Below are 19,569 nucleotides of genomic sequence, written 5' to 3' on the forward strand. Positions count from 1 at the left end.
TAATCGTGGGACGCGATTAGACATGGTAGAAATTGACGACTTTTCGAAGTCCCATAGAAATCCTTTCCCGCAGACACATCTTCATTTTCTTGGAAACACATCTTTCAAACTGCTATTCTTTCTTCTGGAGAACTGAGGAGGGGATAATCTAATCACACCTCTTCGCTGAGAGACGCAGGTCCTCTTCTTTACAAAATCTTTTTTATGTAATGTGTTTATCAATGGTTTATGGGATCGCATAATTGCTTTTTGAAATGTTCAAGCAAAATGAAAGTATAAGAATAAAATAAAAAATTTTAAATTTTTTCATCTTATTTTTTTTTTTTTAATATTTTTAAATGAGGAAAATCATTTACTTATTCGGATTCAAGGCTTATATTTTCATGAATGCAATAAATATTCAGTCGGAAAAAAAGCTAAACAAACAGTAACAAAATATTTTTAATTTATTATTTTCTTCATAATTTTCTTAGTAGTAAAAAGATTGCTCATTGATCCAGAAAAACAAACTGTTCGTATTCAATATCTTAAAATATATATTAATCAACATAACAGATTCTCATTGACTTATTTTATGTACAGTGTATGAAATGGAAAAAGGGAACACTTTGATTAACTTTTGATTTAATCATATTTTCACGTTTAAAGAGTCAATATCATATTTTAAGTTACGAAAATGAACAGAAGAGCGCATTCTGTGCTGGATAAACATACAAGTTTGTCTATAGTTTTAGGTTTTTAATTTTCAAAACGCGGAAACAGCCGCAATCTGGAAGATATGGTCTGAAGTTATGGCTAAGAGGGAGTTGGAAAGCTTGGGTCCTTTAATTTTAACTTCACTCTTCGAGTATAGCCCATTATCTCGAGAACTTTTTGAGTGTANTTCGATTTATCTTATAGGTAGGCGTGTTCACATCACGTCCGAAGGTCACCAATGTGGGGTTGTTAGTTACAGACCATGTCAACTTTCATCTATGAAAAGGTACCCCACATAGAGGTCGAGTTAACATGTCTTATATACTAGTGAATTGTAGTTGTAATTTTGTAGTGGTAGATACGCTACAGAACAAAAACAAGGCAATGCATCAGTCAGACTGCTTACAACAACCTCGATTTTCGGATTTCATCAATAACCTCCGGTTCTGGTACTTTATGTTCTTTCATAAGTAACTAAAACAAAATTTCACTTCAAACTCGCAATTTCCGGTTTATGGCCTGTCCCAGGAGCTCTAATTTACACTAATCTGAGTCGCTATGACGTCAGACTTCCGATTTAATTTTTTTTAGGATACTGGGTGAATAGAGTCAGTTTCATTAGCAATATTCTGTCGATATATTGATTAAAGGATATATCCTTTATATAGGAGAAAATCCAATGCCCCCAGAGCATAGTCAGATCATGAGACTGTTCGGGATTAAAAGGATGGGTTCTCATCTAGAAAAAGGACATGTTTCATTCTCATTTGGGTTAGAACCTCGCATAATCAAGATATCAGAAGACAGGATATCAGAAGACAGGATCAATAAAGTACAGGGCCCCTGAATTAAAGGATTTTATAGAATCCTTATTAGGGGAAATCAATGCATTCGCATCATCAAGGGGAAGTTAAAAAAACCTCTTATGGTACTTCTATCTGCTAATATTTTAATGAACCACTGTCAGGAATAAAATGAATATAAATGTGGCAAAATTCAAATACGTAGCAGAGTTATTCCAAAGAAATAAATTGCATATTATTAGACGCAGCTCTTCTTAGATGGCGTATTCGAGCACTGCGATCGCGAATAGGAAAATCCGTCGAAATTGGGACGACAAAAACTACTAGCGCCACGGGGACCCTTTTCGGAACTAATTCAGCATGAGCTGCTCCTGAAGTAGACAAAAATAATCTACCAAAAACGTGAACATTAAATCAATCAATCATCAAAAATTTGTTTATATTTTTCTGGAACTTCATTTTCACACGCGTAATTTCTTTCATTAATGTGTTTTATAATTAAAATTATTTAAGTGACATGGTGGATTCTCAGACCTCCTCAGATTTCAGTAATTTGGGACTCTTACCTTGGCTTGTTGAGCAATGCACATCAATGGGTTAGTGTCGATTTTATTTTCTTCTCCAACTTCGTGTCGTTCATTGTACTATTAAATTTCCTTAACTTTTTTGTTCATTATTATTAGGAATTACGAGTCCTACACCAGTACAAAGTTTTTGTATACCTAAGATTATTGCTTCAGAAAACTGCATTGCTGTCTCTAAAACTGGATCTGGAAAAACACTAGCATTTGCTCTGCCTGTTTTACAGTTGCTTGCAGAGGATCCATACGGAGTTTTTGCCCTAGTCCTTACTCCTACTAGGGAACTAGCAATACAAATCGCTGAACAGTTTCGAGTCATTGGAAAACCTATTAATTTAGAAGTAAGATTTCAAAGTAGCTTTATCTCATGTCTAAATATTTAGTCATATTAAGGGCAATTTTTAAGTAAACCTTAGTATTTTAGACACAAAATAATTTTAATCAGTTAACTTAGTAATAAATTTGTATAAAATTAAATGCTTTGAAATATTAAAATTCACTCAAAACTGAAAGTTACTGAACTAATACTTTTGAAAGAAAAAATCCATCATAGCAAGGAATAGATATATCTAAAAAACTATAAAGTTGGGAAAAGTGATTTTTTCTTATCACATCTCATAATAAAAAAGTTTGTTTTAAATAAATGCAAAAATGATAAATGTTGGAATAAACTCTTACTTATATTTATAATTTTAACGTTAGAACTTTTTAATATTTGTTGAATAAAAAGAGATTTTATGAATATTAAATGGTTATCTTAAACGGTTTTTTATGCATTTTTTTACAGTACAAAAAAATTAGAAAAAAAGTTTAAAAACAAAAAATAGTTAAAAACCAATGTTTGAATAATGTATACTAATATAGTATCAAATTAAAGGTATTAAAATAATGTTGAATTTAATTAATAATATCAAAATTTTCAACTACAAAAAAAAATAAACTATGGAAATGAGTATTAAAATCTGTAAATATAATTAAGCAATAGAAAAGTAACTAGACAATAACAAACTAGAAAAGTTATACATAAAGTGAGAAAAATTAGGCAAGTCAAAAGTGATTATTAAAATGCCTTGTTCAAGACTCGAAAATATAACAAAAATCGAGTTTTTCAAAATGCACATAGAAATCTGACTATATGTGCCAAATACATGATTGAGAAATCACTTGGATTAACGATGAAATGGGCACGAAAAAAAGAAGAAAAAGCCTGTCAAAAGGTAATAACAGTCAGGGGTCTGTTTAGAAGAAATTTTGGTCCGTAAACGGACCCTTCACAAAGTATCTTTTCATAAAAACGGACCCTTCACAAAATATTTTAACTTAAAAACGGACCCTTCATAAAATGATTTTTCTTTTAATCGGACTCTTCACAAATTTGTTTATCTTCATTAATGTTTTGTTAATCTAACAAACCCTTCCCAGGGGGTAAAAAAAGAAAGATTGATGTAAACGATTTAAGTTTTGTCTTTGGCAGATGCTTCTTCTATTATTCGTCCGAAATGAATATTCTGGGTTCAACATTATAGGCTAAATACCAAATATTTGTATGTTGCATCTCTAACTTAGAAGCAACAATTGCTGTTTATTTTTGAAAATTTAATTTTTTTAATTATAATTTTGCAGTGCTGAGCATAATCTTGTATCTATTTACAATTTAAAAACTCCTTGAAAAAGTTTTTTGTTATAATCGGACCCTATTCGCACAAATTCATTAAGCGGACCCTGGTTGAAAGAATGTGAGTAATTTTTTTCACAATTTCACGAAAACTGGACCTTTCACAAAATGTCTGGACAGACCCCTGGACTATTTAATGCTTATAATGTCATAACTTTTTAAAAAGTATTTTATTTTGCATAATTTGGAATGTTCATAGAGGGAACATTATCTTATTTCTGTTGATTTTTAGGTTGCGGTTATAATTGGAGGAATGAATATGGTGGCCCAAGGCAAGGAGATAAGTTCCAAACCCCATATAATTGTAGCTACTCCTGGTCGATTAGCTGATCATCTAAAAAGCAGTAGTGATATTTCTTTTAAGAGAACTAAAATACTTGTTTTGGATGAAGCTGATAGATTATTAGAAGGACAGTTCCATGATCAAGTAAGATTAAATATATATTTTTTACTTGGTTACCGATAAATAAGATTTTAATCTAATAAGATAATAATAAGATTTTTATATTTTAATTGATGTAATTTCTATAAAACAGTGTTTTCAACTTTTTTTCATTGTAGGCCAAGAGATATAGCAGTGGGTGTCGCAGATTATTTTTTCATCTACTTTCATTTTTAAAAAGCAAATAATTAAATGAGATTGAGGGAATTTCAAAGACTCCTCTCTAAAGCATCTGTAAATTTGTTCTTAATAAAAATTGAGAAATTGGATTGAGAGAATTGTGCAAAGAACAAAAAGTGAAGAATTCTTTTTCTGTAACTTGATTTTAGGCTTAACTTCATAGAGATTAATTCCATTTTTTCAGCATCATTGTATGAAATTCAACTTAAATTTTAACAACATAAAGTTTTTATGTATAAAATCCTCAAATTTCAAATTTTGCTACATGTATGTTAGATGATGAACCTGAATTTTGTGCAATATTCTCTGCCTGACTGCAAGTAGGTCACAGACAAATTTAGATTCATGAAGATTGTGCTGAAGATTCATTCCAGAAATTTTGTTACTAGGGGTGTATTTAGGGTACCTATTTATCTGAGGCACACATACATATAAAATTTTTAAAGTTTTATTGTTTTAAAAATATTTATTTACGCATTTTTTCAATGAATGAACTAATTAAAATTAGTATTTCAGTATTAAAAATCCAACTCATTAATGCTAATAAAAAAGCATAACTTGAAATATGTGAGATATTCTACTCAGGGTTAGCATTGCATCAGAAAGAAATTGGATAAGTTTGAAGAAACAAGACAAAATGGAAAAAAACTAAAAAAAACTGTGAGGAAAAATAACTTAAATTGAAGAATAGATTAAATTTAAACTAATAACGGAATTTTAAAATTTTATGTATCATATTATTTAAGAATTAGTTTAAGTATTCATACTTTAGAGTGATTGAAAATTTTTTATACGCTATTTGTAGTTGTGAATTCAATGTGTGTGTGAGTTTTTTTTAAAAAATGTTTTGTAATATATATGTTTAATGTATGATTTGTTAATTTAGTAATTCTAATAAATTTCATATTATTTTAACAATTCTTTTTATAATCATAAAATAAAATTTTACTTATATTAATTTACATAAAATGTTGTAAAATTACAATTAATTTAATTTCCTGATTAATTCATTAATTTTTTTCAATTACTGGTTTTTAGACTTTTCTTATTTAAAAATGAACTATTAAATAGCTTGGAAATTAATGCATTAATTGAACTAGATTGCAATTATAAACTGTTTTAATATGTGATATTTCTATTTAAAAAAGTTTCCATTTCTTTCACTTGGGTTGGAAAAAAATCCCTATTTTTCCGGGGAGGTATTTTCCACTATGGGCGTAACTTGCCATCCCTGATTCTACTTGAGATTTTTTTTGAGTGGGGAGACTTAAACTTCTCTTTATTCTCTTCTAATCTATATATGTGTGTTTATGCTGAATGAGTAACATTAAAATCAAATCAATAAGATTGATAATTCAGAAGATCTTAGGAATTCAGAAAATAAGAAAAATAAAAATTAAATTTTTTGAAATATGCTTATTTGCATGCACTTTCAATTCCTCTCTAGGCAAGTAAGGTTTTATTTCTTATGTATTTTTTTATGTTGAATTGAATAAAGCTAAAATGAAACTAATAGTTGCTGCTGCACTAATAGTTAACAATGTGTCTAATAGTTCAAATGTATAAAAATTATCCTTTTGTACATCTGAATATTTGGCATTGCAATATTGATAAGTGAAGTATTAAATCCAATGTATTTTTTTATTACTCTAAATTGAATGAGATCAAAAACAAGTCAATCAATCAATTTTTTATATAAAAAGTGAAATTTTTCTACTTTTACATATTTATGCATCTGATATTGACAAGTGAAACATTGTTCCTTATAATCTTTTATGATAAATTCAATGAAACCAAAAGTAACTTAATAGAACTAATGTTTTAAAAGTTATAAGGATTTTATGTATAAAAAAAAGTATGACTGAATCATTATATTTTTAATGTTTGAAACTCTTGTATCTTTTAAATTATTAGTCCTGTGATTAGCCCTTAACTGTTAGACCTGATCTCATAATTTCTAAACTGTTTTGATTTCATTCCATTCAATGTGATAATTAACATAGGGAGCAATTCTTTATTTGTTTATCAATTTCAGATGTTTAGATAGGTATAAGTACAAAATTGTACTTTTTATACATTAGAACTTTAATGCCAACTGAATTTATAATTTTATCAACTTTATTATGGGCTTATCCGATTCAATAATATCTTACTTATCTGAATTGGTGCTCTATCTCCCCTTGAGAAAAGGTTTAAACTTCAGGTTTCCATATCCAGCCTAAACCAAAACTTTTAAAACAATATCCTACTTTCTTCTAATTATTTCCTTATTCAACTACTTAGGAACTATAGGTAAAGAGGACCAGGCTTGAAGTAGATAATCAGAAAAAAGAAGGAAGATAAGAACCAGCTATATAGGCTAGGATAAAAATCCCAGCTGTTCAAGTTGTGGAAATTTAACTAGATTTCCAAACATAAGGAAAAATAGGATTAACTAAATTATGGGAATTTCTCAAAATATGGAATGATTCCTAAAAGTCGAGATCAGTAGCTAAAGGGCAGTCAAGAATGATTTTATCAGTTGATAACTCAAATATAATATTGGAATTTTAATTATGTTCAGCTAATGAAGATCATTTAATATCCTTTTTTTTTGGGCGTATCTTTCATGAGCTTTAAGTCCAAGTTTAAGGGCATGCTTAATTTTCCCATCATATTCAAGACCACGCTGACAACAAATTTGATAAATACCTCAGCTATTAATGTCCATAATAAGATTCAAAAGGTTGATTAAATTAGTTTTACAAGGAAAAGAAACGTGTTTAAACTCAAATTTATTCTGAGCTATTGGAGGGACAATTAACAATTGAGGAACTGATCCTGGAATAATAAGGTAGAATAATCAGGATATTAAAGCTCTAAGTAAAGAATTTGTTGGATTGTGTGATACATTTTCTACAGATTGAATCAATAATATTAGAAGGAAATACATTAAAAAAATATTTTCTTCAGATATTAATTAAAATTGCATTTGTTTTAATCTATAAGATTTCATCAATTCTTTTACTTATTTCCTATATCTATTGCATGAAATTATTTATATTTCAATTCCATAATGTTAATTTTTACTTTCATCTCAACAGCTTGAAGTTATTTTTGAATCATTGCCATCAAAGAGGCAAACTTTAATGTTCAGCGCTACTATGTCAAAAAATCTTGATGAGTTGAAAAAAATAAGCTGCCTTGAACCATTTATATGGAACTCTGAATCTGATGTATCAACTGTTAAAACACTGGAACAGAATTATATATTGGTGCCACATTTGATGGTAAAAAATGCAAGTTTGGTGGAATTTATTAATACTTTTCAAACAAAACATCCTGAAAGTTCAATGATAGTTTTCACTAAAAATTGCAAGTAAGAATGATTTTAAATATATAATTTATGTATCATCACAAGTCATGTTATAAATAAAACTGCACACCTGTTGTTACTGTACATAGCTTGGAGGGCAACCATAATTAGTACAGTAAAAGTCCATCATAACAACAATTGCAGATGAAATTAAATTTTATAAGCAAATGCACATATTTAATGTTAAAATAGACTAAAAGAAAGAGACTAAAAAATATAATAGTCATATTTGCTGAGTTTTCTTTTACTTTGAATATTTATTTTGATTTAAATTATTTATCTAGAATTGACTATCTTTGCCCACAGATTTTTGTCTTAATTATGCAGCATTAAAATTAATGCAATACCTTTTGACATCATAACATTGAATGTTAATTTTAATAATAAGTTGTCAAGAAGGGAAATAAGGGGGCATAAATGTGGTCAACATAAGGCACATATTTTTTCGAGTGCTGTGGACCTATTTCTAAAAATATTGGAAAAACTTTTGTTAGAAAGAAGTTAACTAGCTTTATAAAAATAAGAGATCAAAATTGTTTGACAGAAACACTTGTTTTTCTTTTTACCAGAAATAAATAAATTTGCCTTCCATTTAAACCTTTTTCGCCATAATATTGCTCCCCGTGGCAGAAACACGGCGACACAGCGACATTGTCGCAGAAAGCGACTGAGTTCTTGCAGAAAGATTTTTTTTATTTGGGAAATAAAAATTTTTGGTTTGCCACAAACAAAAGTTCTCAAGAAAGATTCTGCAGAAACAGAAGCTGTTTTACCAACAAAAAAAAATAATAATAAATAAAAACATTTTCTGCAGAAACAAAAAATTTCTGCAGAAGCAATAATACGCATGCGTTCTGCAAATTTTTTTTCTTACAGAATTGTTTTAAATATTTTTTTTCTTCTAGCGTACCGCGGAAGGAGAAAGCGCTCGTAATTCTCCCTTAATCTCCAACGCAAACAGTTACTGGATAAAAAAGGGAGAATTTTTTCCCCTTTATTAAGCTATTTTTGGAAATTTGCCAACTTCGGCCTCTATCGCTGGCGCAGTAATTAGCTTTGTGTTTTCTTATGAGAACAGAGCATTATATATTTTTTGCACTTATGTGGAAAATTTCATGTGTAAAAAGATTCTTTTTTTTAAAAAAAATCATGTCTGGCGAAAAGGTTATTTGTTGCAATTGTGAGGCCACAATAATTAATACAAATTTGAAAACTGATTTTTCAAGGCGGCATTCCGAAGAAGAAATAAGATGGAAGTCGACAACATCTAGCGATGTCAGAGATTTTTTTTTCTGGAAAGCGACAGGAAAACAAGCTTCCCATGCTACTAATATTGGAGGAAAAAAAACATTCCAGATTCGAATCAAATATTCTTACTAGTAGCGATATCGATAGTAAGGATGAGACAGCATTTCCAACAAATCAAGAAATTTTAGAAGCAGTCAAAGGTAAAAAGTAAAAAATAACTACATAAATATTTTTATTTAAAGATAAAATGCCTTTGAATTAAGTCGTCGATAAAAAAATAAAAATAAATAAAAATCGCAATCTAACGATAAATGAAATAAAGCCTGAAAGATATCTCACTATCTACGATTTTTTGGCATGCGAATGAAAACCAGATTGGTGGAAAATATTTACTGGTGAAACACTTTCAAACAGGTTTCCATACGCATGCAAAAAAAAAATCGCATCCAATGAGTATGGCTCTAATACCAATGTTTCAGTACTGATAAAGACTATTTCGTTTCGAGATGTTGGATAGACTTGAGCATATTGAGTAGGAAACCGCTTCTGCATACTTCGTGTGGAATCAATGCTATTTATTTACACAATACAGTGCGAAATCACAAGCGCTGTGTATTTTTTTTGTTCTAAACTTAATCTGATCACGAAAAAAGTTTTATTTACCTCCTTTTTTTAAAAAAAAATCTTACAATAAGTCAGTACAATATTAATTGAATCTAATTAATCTATAATTAATTAGATAAAATTAATTAGATGTAGAAAAAATTGAAACAAACATTGCTTTAATTTTTTTGCTTTTAGAATTCGGTTATAGTCAATTTTATTTTATTATTTTGATTACTCAACTTCAATATTAATTTTTTCACCTGATTTGTTTCTGTACCTGATATCTACTATAATGAAACATTAAATCATACTGTTTTAAACTGCTTTAATAATTTAATTTTGATACTGTTTTAAACTGATACATCAAATTCAGTTATCTTGTTTTATAAATTTAATCTTTTTGTATATTCTTAGCTATTTCTATAAGTTCTATCTTATTACAGGTTCTGGGTAATCTTTATTTATGCTCTAGTAAGCATTTTTGTCTGCAGATCTATACATTTATAACTTTTCGTTATTATTGAAGATAATGCAAATTTATACTTAAAGAATTTAAACTTATTAAGAAATGTAAACTTATATTATGAAATTAAGAAAAAAAAATCTACACAGTTTTATTCTATGCATGTAGACTTATTTTATAAACACGAATTTCATCTATTATTATAAAGTCATTACACATATATTTATAACGATAAAAATATCTTGCAGAAAGATATTGGTTGTTAGGTTTGTCGCAGAAAGTCAGAAAAAATTCTGCCACAGGGATATTGCTTTTGTTTAAATAGCCTAAAAATGTATTTCTCTCAAAAATTTTTTGTTTTATTAGTTAATTTTTTACTTTTTATGACTGTACAATTTTTGTATGTTTATAACCAGTATTTTAATGGTGACTTGGAAATTTGTTATAATAGTTGACTTTTTATAATATGTTCTACTCTTTATACTGCATAATCTATTTAAATAAGTGCTCATTTAAAAGTCGTATTAGAGCAGGAAAGGCTTTCCATTGCGTTTCCTGAAATTCTTTTGTTTACATTTTAATTATATTTCTAGTAATTTTTTTCTCTTGGAAGTAGTAGGGGAAATATGTATGAGTGGTAGATTTACAACTTTTACCAATAAACTTTCTGCACTTGATTTTGTTCTAATTTTTTTTTTTCTGAAATAATAACAAAAAGAAACACTAAGTGATAGTACATCAATTTGGCTTTATCATAAATATGAATTTTACTCATTTTTTAAGATGAGCTCATTTTCATTTAAAAATAGAAATAATTAAAAGAAAAAGGTATAAATTATCATCAATACGATTAGGTCGTGTTCTACATTGTATATGATATTTTATTAGAATTATTTATTTACATTACTAATTATTTCATTATGATTTAAGTGTTAGACAATGAAATAATATTACACATATGGATTAAAAATTCAATTTTATTATTTACATAGAGAGTTATTAATGAATAGATCCATTTTACCTCAATTAACTATAATTCAAAAATACCAAACTTAATCATAATTCAATTTCAAAAAAAGTTTTAGGAAATAAAAAAATCAATTCTTTATTTTTTGATATCTTTGTTTTCTTTCCCTAAAAATTTTGAAAGTGTGTATACTATTATATTATAAATTGTTTTCAGACAGTGCCAGTTGGTCTCTCTAGCTTTAAGAAGTTTGGGTTTTGAAAATGTGTCTCTGAACTCTCATTTGAAACAATGGGACAGGTTAGCCTCCATATCGAAATTCAAATCAAATCGGAGCAAAATATTAGTTGCCACAGATGTAGCAAGCAGAGGTGAGTTAAATTTTTTCGATTCTTTAAAATATGTATTTTTGTGCAGTTTTCAAAGGACGTTCACTTAAAAAGTAAGTTCTGTTATAAGTACTTAAAAGTATTTTTATTTTATAAACTAAACATAGTTTGTTTTTTTCAATGATAAATTATGAATATAGAAGGTAGTAAAGTAGCAGAATTATATTACTTAAATTTAATTACAGAATGGGAACGTGGTTTAAGTAAGTTGTAGTTGTTTTAGTATTTTTGTGTGTGTGTGCTGTAATTAAAAACAAGTTTTCTATTAATTAGTTTATATTTAAACTAGTCATGACACAATTCTGAACCAGGATTCTTTGTACCTTAAAAAAACTATTTAAATTTTAAAGATTGTTTTAAAGGCCCCTAAAAGGACCTTATTTTTCTCTCAGAGTTTCCAGGATGTCCTAATTTTAGTTCTGAAGACTGAAATTTTATTTTCTAAATACCTTTTAACATTCTATGAGCAATTAAATTTCAACAATATTATGAAAAGGAAAAAAAACAATTCTTAAAATTTTCTTTTATTAAAATTTCTTTTCTTTTATTTGTATACAGTGAAACTTTCAAGAAAAACTACCTCTATTTACGACCACTTTTGGGAAGCATGGAATTTTTTCCACAGACATTGTGTTGAAGACAACTTTTAGGAGAAACTATTAAAACCTTTTCCAGAGACTAGGCTAACATCTGCACTAAATGCAGAAAAGGTCGAATAAGGAAAGGAGAAGAAATAGCAAAACAAAAAATTTAACAAAATAAATAAGTAGATTAAAATGTATTTAAAATATTTGTGTAACGTTCTTATTTAGAAAGCTCTTTTTGACGATACAACCTCCTGTTGTAGTCACAGCTTGTAAAGATGATGCTATCAATGATTTACTTCTAGAGTTGAAAGTTAAATTAGTTAAAAAAGTTATTTTTTTTAAAAAAAAAAGCATCTCAAACAAACAAACCTCTTCTCATCTTTTAAAGCTAACTAATTTTTTGATAAAAAATTAAATGCAAACTTAAACAATAAAACATAATTGTTTATTTATTTAAAATACAGTAGACGCCGCTTAATGTGATCACGGTTAATGTTATCAATCGTTTAATGTTATCAAAATCGCTTAGTCCCGTCCGCTTATATCAAAATACATTGAAAAATCATCGCTTATTGTAATCAAATGTTCGTTTATTGTTATCAGTTTATAGGAAAATTTTATTTTCCTGAAATCAATAAAAACAAGAAGGAAAACTTTTTTTGTGTTTTGTGAAGTGTTTCCTGAAACTTACCAAAAGTCCAAACGGGGCTGGTATATTATCTTTTAAACATGTGTTATTATGAGGGGGGGGGGTATTTTGCCATTTTCGGTCAAGCATTGTAAAATTCCGCAGCACTGTGCGATTTCAAATTCCCGGAAATCCTAAATAAAGAGAAAAGAACACCTGCCAGTAGCGAGTCAATGTTTGTCACGAGCCCCTTTTTAGAAGAACTTAACAATGTGACAGATGATATGTCCCAGCTGCTATGGGAAGGGGGTAAGGGGTGACCTTCAAAAGAGAACATTGTTTCGGGTATGCCCCTTGATCTTGGCAGGTCGCTTACTGAATCGCTATTGGTCAAACAATAAAATGGGGAGGGGGATAGTGGAACTGCCACATCTAAGTGTATAAAAGACGCATGCAGAAGAAGATCAGCATAAGATCAACTCAAGCCTTCACAGAGTACGGTTGTGTTGTGACCAAGCTCTGAGCGAATCATGTTTTCTCGACGATCCGGACGAGGCGGCAAGACTATGTCCTGCTCTCCTCCACCGATTATCCAACGTGAAATTATTTATCCTGACTTTAAAGAAGTTAATCTACAACCCGGAGAAATTTATGAAAATAAGTATGGAGACTTCATATATAAGAACAAAAGAGGAAACAGCATCGGCATGATCAAGGACTTCCAGGTTCCTGAGGGAGCAACTAGGCCATACTACTCAGCTAATCCAATTCCTGACCCAGTGACAACTATGCCTGAACAGCCGAGTACCCCTGTGGAAACTCCAATTATGGAGATGGAAGAAAATGAACCTGCGACGGAAATCGACAACATCACTCCTCTCACAGAACATGAACAGAACCAAGAGCCGACACAAGAGGCTTCGGCCTNTTCTGATGCCGATGATGAACCCGAAAGTGCTATCGAGGACAAAATTCCGACGCCTGCTCAGATGAGGGAGGCACTTCGAGTCTTACGGCTAGGTGTGCAAAACAAAGCCGACGCGGAACACGTTCATAAACATTATGATTATGAGCGATTCGTAAATGACTTGCTTTGAAAGAATGCTAAACAATCGACAATTGATGATTTCTTTTTCAGTTAATAATTAGCCTTTTGTATTGTTTTCTGCAGTTCATCATTAAATATGTAAGTATACTAACTAATTCTTTTTCTTTAGTGTACATTAATTTCTATTAAATACTTTAGAGTTTTACAGCAACAACTCCTAATTTAAAAATTTTTTATTTATTTATTTTTGTATGTAAAAAAAATCATTTTTTAGATTAAATTTTTTTTTGTTTATTGTAATCAATCGGTTATTGTTATCAAATCACGTTCATCCCGATGTGATCACATTAAGCGGCGTCTACTGTAGCTTTATCATTCATAATTGGTAAATTTGTTTTTACACATGAATATATCAGAAAGGATAATTTTAAAGACACTAGATTTTATTCATCGCTACGTCTTTTCATGGCACCAACAGAAGTGGCATTTCTGCACCAAGAAAACGAGACTGATTAAAATTAAAAATTGTTTGCAAAAAATCGTGTACCTTTGATAACAGTTTTGCTGTCAATGGAGGAAACCCCTTAGAATGATCATTTTACAGTGAAACGGAGAGTGGTTCTTTCGTGAGATGTTTCACTGTATTTAATGTTCCAAGCCTTTTTTTCTTTCTTAATTTAAAACAAAACCTTCCATGATTGTTTTTTTCTTGTTTAAATTGTGAATCAGATCTTAAGATCAATGTTTCTAAGGTCACTAATACATTAAGGCCTATTTCTTCTAATATCTATTAAATGAGAAAGGACTATGATTAATTTGAAAAAGTTTTATAAAATAGAAAAATTATTGATTGATACAGTTGTAATTCCGCCATGTTTTCTTTCTTATTTAGAAAAATATTTAAGGCAAAATACTGACTTTCTCAAATTCCTGCAAACTGACTTAAAATATTTTTTCGCATAAATCGTACTTAAAGTAAAAGTTTTACTGCTTTTTAGAACACAACACAAAATTTTAAACCTAAAACAGATATTCACCATCGACCAGGCTACTGAGAGCAACTACTTTTTTGTTTTGTTTTTCACTTACACATTCATTGATGAAAAATATAATATATAGTTATAATATATAAATATAATAATGTTTGGAAAAGTAATAAAATTCTCCTTTTTTACTATTTTTAAAATTTTAGTGCAAAGTGGCTTGGGGTTTCTTTGAGTCATTCACTTATTTTGCATACCTTAGTTGAAAAATAGCCCTGAAAATTTGTTTTTAGGTAGTAAGAATGCAAATGCTGTTTTTATATATAAATATCAGTGTATTTTTGAATTGAAATCCATTAATCTAAAATGATGCTGTTTAATACTACTTTTAAATTATATGAAACCGAAAAGCTTTCATTTATTAGTTTTTATAAGCTTTTTATCTTAGACTTAATAATTGTTAAATGTTTTGAACTTACTGTAATTGGATAATTGTGTTTTTGATAATTTAGTTTTAAAAGAGTAAAATTTTCCTTAAGTAGGGCATATATTTTTAGAAATTCTGCTTTTGTTCTCTTTAACAAAACTTTTCATTATTTTTTTTTTCTTTATAAAAAGAGTAACATACCATTTTCTGATTATAAATTAAATAAAACTTTTAAAAAAAATTAAAAATATTCATATTCAATACACTTTAAAACATAATTTTTTAGCTTCTCAAATAAATATTTGAATAGTTTTAAAAAGACCTTAAATCTAACTATAAGTTATATGTATAAACACTGTGAACACACATTTATTTATTTTATGAACAGTATTAGAATTATAAATGTAGGAACGAATGTAACATCTATTTTCTTTAACAGTTTGATTATTAACCCCTTGTTGTGCTGTGTTTTTGCTACTTAACATATTATAACTATATTGTTAAGAATTTTAAAGTAATTCTTGAGTCAAACATTTTTAAAATACTGTATTACCAAACAGACTGGGATCATGATTGGATTATTTGCTAATGCCAAAAAAAGTTGTGGAAAAAATGTAATTACATACTAAACTTAAAAATCTTACTGACCAAATACATTAACTATTAAAAACTAATTATTAGTATTAATTAAAAACTATGTTAGCGCATAACTTAATTTGTATGGATTTTCAAAACTTTCGGGAATTATTTAAGGGAATAAGTTTGTATAATTTCTTTTTTCAACATTTAAAGAAATCATGGTATTTCAATTTTCATCTCAATGTGTTTTCACAAGATTGTGACTACATGCTGGTAACAATCTTGTGTATTTTTTCTACTTATTATCTATTCATATAAATGCTATTTTTTAACATTCAAAAAATTGCAACCAGATAAAATAGTTTAATATAGAGAAAATGCCTTTCCAAGCCGCAATGAACACTCTTCTGTATTCAGAAAAATTTTTAGGAGCTTTAACAGATTTTTCTATCAATGAAAATAATTTTCCCCTCATATTTGCATAGCAGCAAGAGTTTTTTGAAGAGAAATTTCCCTAAACACAAGTGATAATTTTCTTTAGCAGTTTAATTGTTCTCTTTATACGATTGCAAAAATGTTGACTATAGAAATAAAAATGGAGCTCTTATATTTTTGTTTCTTTTATAAAATTTTCATGGTTGTATGATCAGTATTCTAAAATATTATTTTTTTTCTACAGGTTTAGATATCCCGATGGTTGATTTAGTCATAAATTACAATGTGCCAGTTGTACCCAAGAACTATATTCATCGTGTAGGAAGAACTGCTAGAGCAGGTAAAGGCGGTCTAGCAATTACTTTAATGACACCAAGAGACATTTTAGCATTAAAGAAAATTGAAGAGGAAATAAATGTTCGACTTTCAGAACATAAAATTTCAGGTGTGTGCTTGCTTCCTTTTCACCCTTATTTAAATCATTCCTTACTAATTTGAATGTATGAGTATTAACGTTTGATCGTCATATTTTAAAGAACAGGGTGGTCATCCACTTGGATTTCTTTTATACTGGAAAAATCGGGGAAATTTGGATAAAAACCAAGGTATTTTTAAAAAAAATCTGAAAGTTTTTGTCTTAATTTAAATTATTTTACCATCCATTATACACCCTTTTTTTAGATGGTAATTTATCGCCAAATAGTTAAAAAATATCATCAACTTAGTAATACATGGCTTGCTTTAAAATTTGCTCCATTATAACACTTTAAAACTCTCCCTAAAATGAATAGAGAAACTGCTAAATGAATTGAGGAACCTTTGACCTGTTTAGAAACTATGCAGTTTAGGAGAGGCAAAGATTGTAGTGCAGGTGGTTTAGGTTAGGATATTTGCTTATGTTTAAAAAAAGTAGGGGTTTTCTATTCTAGTCTGTGGACTGAATCCATTTATCATTCGAGTTTGTTCCAATGCTTTTGGAGTATTTTTTATTTTGACAAATCTTTGAATGTTTTAATAATGTTATAAAATTCTCCAAAGATTAGTTGATTTTAATTTAATAATAGATTTTTTATTGCACTCATTTTCTGAAAGCTTTTGTACTCCCATCCAATGAAATCGGTAAATTATTTTTTCTCAGCAAAGCCAACTAATCACTCATTTTCTTACAATTGCTAACAGCACTGTTTTTCGACAAATCGTTACAATTGTTGCATTGATGCTAATTTTTACAATTTCATTTTAGCCTTTTATGACACATTTTATTCATAAAAAAAGTTTTTTTTACAAACCAATTTTATAACATTTAATTTAACTGTTTTTTTCCTTTTTTTTGGTAAATATTTGATTAATCCATTGAAGAATCACAGTGACACGGCAATTTTGTCACAGAACGTTAGAGTTCTTGCAGAAAGATTTTTGTTTTGAAAAGCAAAAAATTTTACTTTTCTTTTCAACAGAAATTTACACATATTTGAATCATGCATTAATTTATGTTGATACAATTAATTGTTCTTTTTGTTATTGTTTCATTAAATAGATCTTAAAATGCTCCTCGGTTCTTTATGAATACAATCCTCATCATATAGTTAATGTGTATGAAATGCATATGCTGTGAAAGAATATTACTCAATCTAGTGTAGCATTGGATTCATTTGAGATTGTGATGTTTGCTTACCCTGGATCTTGATAGATCTGATATTGATGCACTATGTTAGCAAAAACTTTTATACCTATAGTTTATAGCTGTTTGTCATGTCGTAGACATACATAGTGTTTGCTACAAACTGCAGATATACTGAAATAAATGTTTGCATTACGCTCACCTTCCACTTCTAAAAATCTTAATAATTTTGTGATGTTCTGTTCTGAATACTTACATCTTAGTTTGACTTCTTATTTACTTTAAATGTTCTTATGTTAACTGCTTAACCAGTTATATGCGTACTTTTTCTTAAGAGGCCTCACTCTCGCCGTCTTGTATTTTAGATTAAATTTTGATCTTTGACCAAGTTTGAATCTGATCAAGTTAAAATTTTTTATCTATTTTTTTTACTTCTGATGATTTATTAACCTTTGACAATACTATACCTTTAAAAAAAGATTAAAAATAAAGGCATCGCTTTATTAGGTAAACAGAAATAATGCTTGATCATTTTTAAAATTTTTATATATTTTATTCAATCAAAAGTGCAAAGCAATTAAATTATGCAATTTATGGTTTTGAGTACCTAATTTAGCAGTACACATTTGTCTGCGTTTCAATTTAATTTTGTTACAGTTTAAATGAATGAAAATAGTTTTGGATGACTCAGTAATTTTTTAACATTAATTAAGTAAAAGAAAAAATATTAAAATTGACAAATGTGCGAGACTACAATAATTTTCACAGAATACTAATTGCAGAACTGTATAAGAGAATAAAAAATCTGAAATACTACATACCTTATTTCTCAAATTTGATTGAATCAAAGCCTTGCATTATTAAACATGTTTCAAATGATACTGCTGAATTGAGTAAATATTCACAATCAGTTTATTTGATAAAATTAAATAGAAAGGATTGGAATCATCTTTAGAATTTCATTCATTCATTTAGAATCATATTTTATAAAATTATTCTAAATAAATCCTGTTTTTTATATGCATAATAATAAAAACTTGTCATGTAATTTTTAAAAAAAATTATTAAATATTTATCAATGGAAATAAAGTTAAAGTTAAAATTTCAAAATGTAACATCAGGATGATGGAATTTCTCATCAGCAATTCCATTAAAGTTAATAAAAATCATCAAAATAATCATTAAAGTTAATAAAAAGCATGTTTTTAGTTTTTTTAAACTTTTAAATTAACTTTTTTTTAACCTTTATTGAAGTTTGATCAGATAAACTTCCTTTTCAGATAAGAAAATTCTCAACATTTTATTACAAGTCGAAGTAGCCTGGCGAGAAGCTGAAATTTCATTAGAAGATACTGAAGTGGATCGCAAGAAGAAAATATATGAAATGAAAGAAAAAGTTTTAGAAGATCCAGAAAAGACTGAAAGAGAATTCAATTCTCAGAAAAGAAAGAAAAAACGAAATCAGAATAGGAGGTCTAAAGTCCTCAAAACTAATTAAGTCCATATTCACTCTCAATATCTGTAAATATAGAAAAAATATTTTAATAATAAACATGCATTATTGTTTGAAGATTTGAATAGAAAATTATCACTAAAAAAATGTTTGCAAAATATTAACTAAATAGTGGGATTCACTTAAGTGTATCTGGTGCCTGCCGCTTATTGAAATAACATTGGTTCCGAGGGCAGCTGATAAATAATTTTATTAATTGTTGTTGATTAGGGTCTTAATGATTTTGTCGAGATACAAGGGTACAAGTACACAAGGGTGCCACTCTTCAGTAATGGGGACTGAAATCAGTAAATGAAATTTGATAAATTAATATCTCTTTTCAATTTGTTTTTAATATTAAAAT

The 19,569-nt window shown here is 28.4% G+C and overlaps 1 protein-coding gene across 1 annotated transcript; it reads left to right on the forward strand.

The window, feature by feature from the left end:
• The first annotated feature begins 1,871 nt into the window (after positions 1–1,871).
• On the forward strand, positions 1,872–19,283 carry LOC107437782 (putative ATP-dependent RNA helicase Dbp45A). Its single transcript, XM_016049885.4, has 7 exons — positions 1,872–2,095; positions 2,183–2,421; positions 3,988–4,182; positions 7,461–7,735; positions 11,233–11,387; positions 16,337–16,537; positions 18,994–19,283. The coding sequence occupies exons 1-7, from the start codon at positions 2,017–2,019 to the stop codon at positions 19,209–19,211; spliced, it is 1,362 nt and encodes a 453-aa protein (XP_015905371.2). The 5' UTR covers positions 1,872–2,016; the 3' UTR covers positions 19,212–19,283.
• Positions 19,284–19,569: the final 286 nt, after the last annotated feature.

The sequence above is a fragment of the Parasteatoda tepidariorum genome, chromosome 3 (genome assembly GCF_043381705.1).
Source record: "Parasteatoda tepidariorum isolate YZ-2023 chromosome 3, CAS_Ptep_4.0, whole genome shotgun sequence".
In the NCBI taxonomy this organism is placed as follows: domain Eukaryota; kingdom Metazoa; phylum Arthropoda; class Arachnida; order Araneae; family Theridiidae; genus Parasteatoda; species Parasteatoda tepidariorum.

Excerpts from the sequence above, each read along its gene's own strand:
- LOC107437782 (XM_016049885.4), top strand. The coding sequence starts at position 2,017 with ATGGTGGATTCTCAGACCTCCTCAGATTTCAGTAATTTGGGACTCTTA. Across the intron at positions 4,183-7,460 it reads AAGGACAGTTCCATGATCAA|CTTGAAGTTATTTTTGAATC; the intron begins GTAAGATTAAAT and ends TCATCTCAACAG. Across the intron at positions 11,388-16,336 it reads CACAGATGTAGCAAGCAGAG|GTTTAGATATCCCGATGGTT; the intron begins GTGAGTTAAATT and ends TTTTTTCTACAG.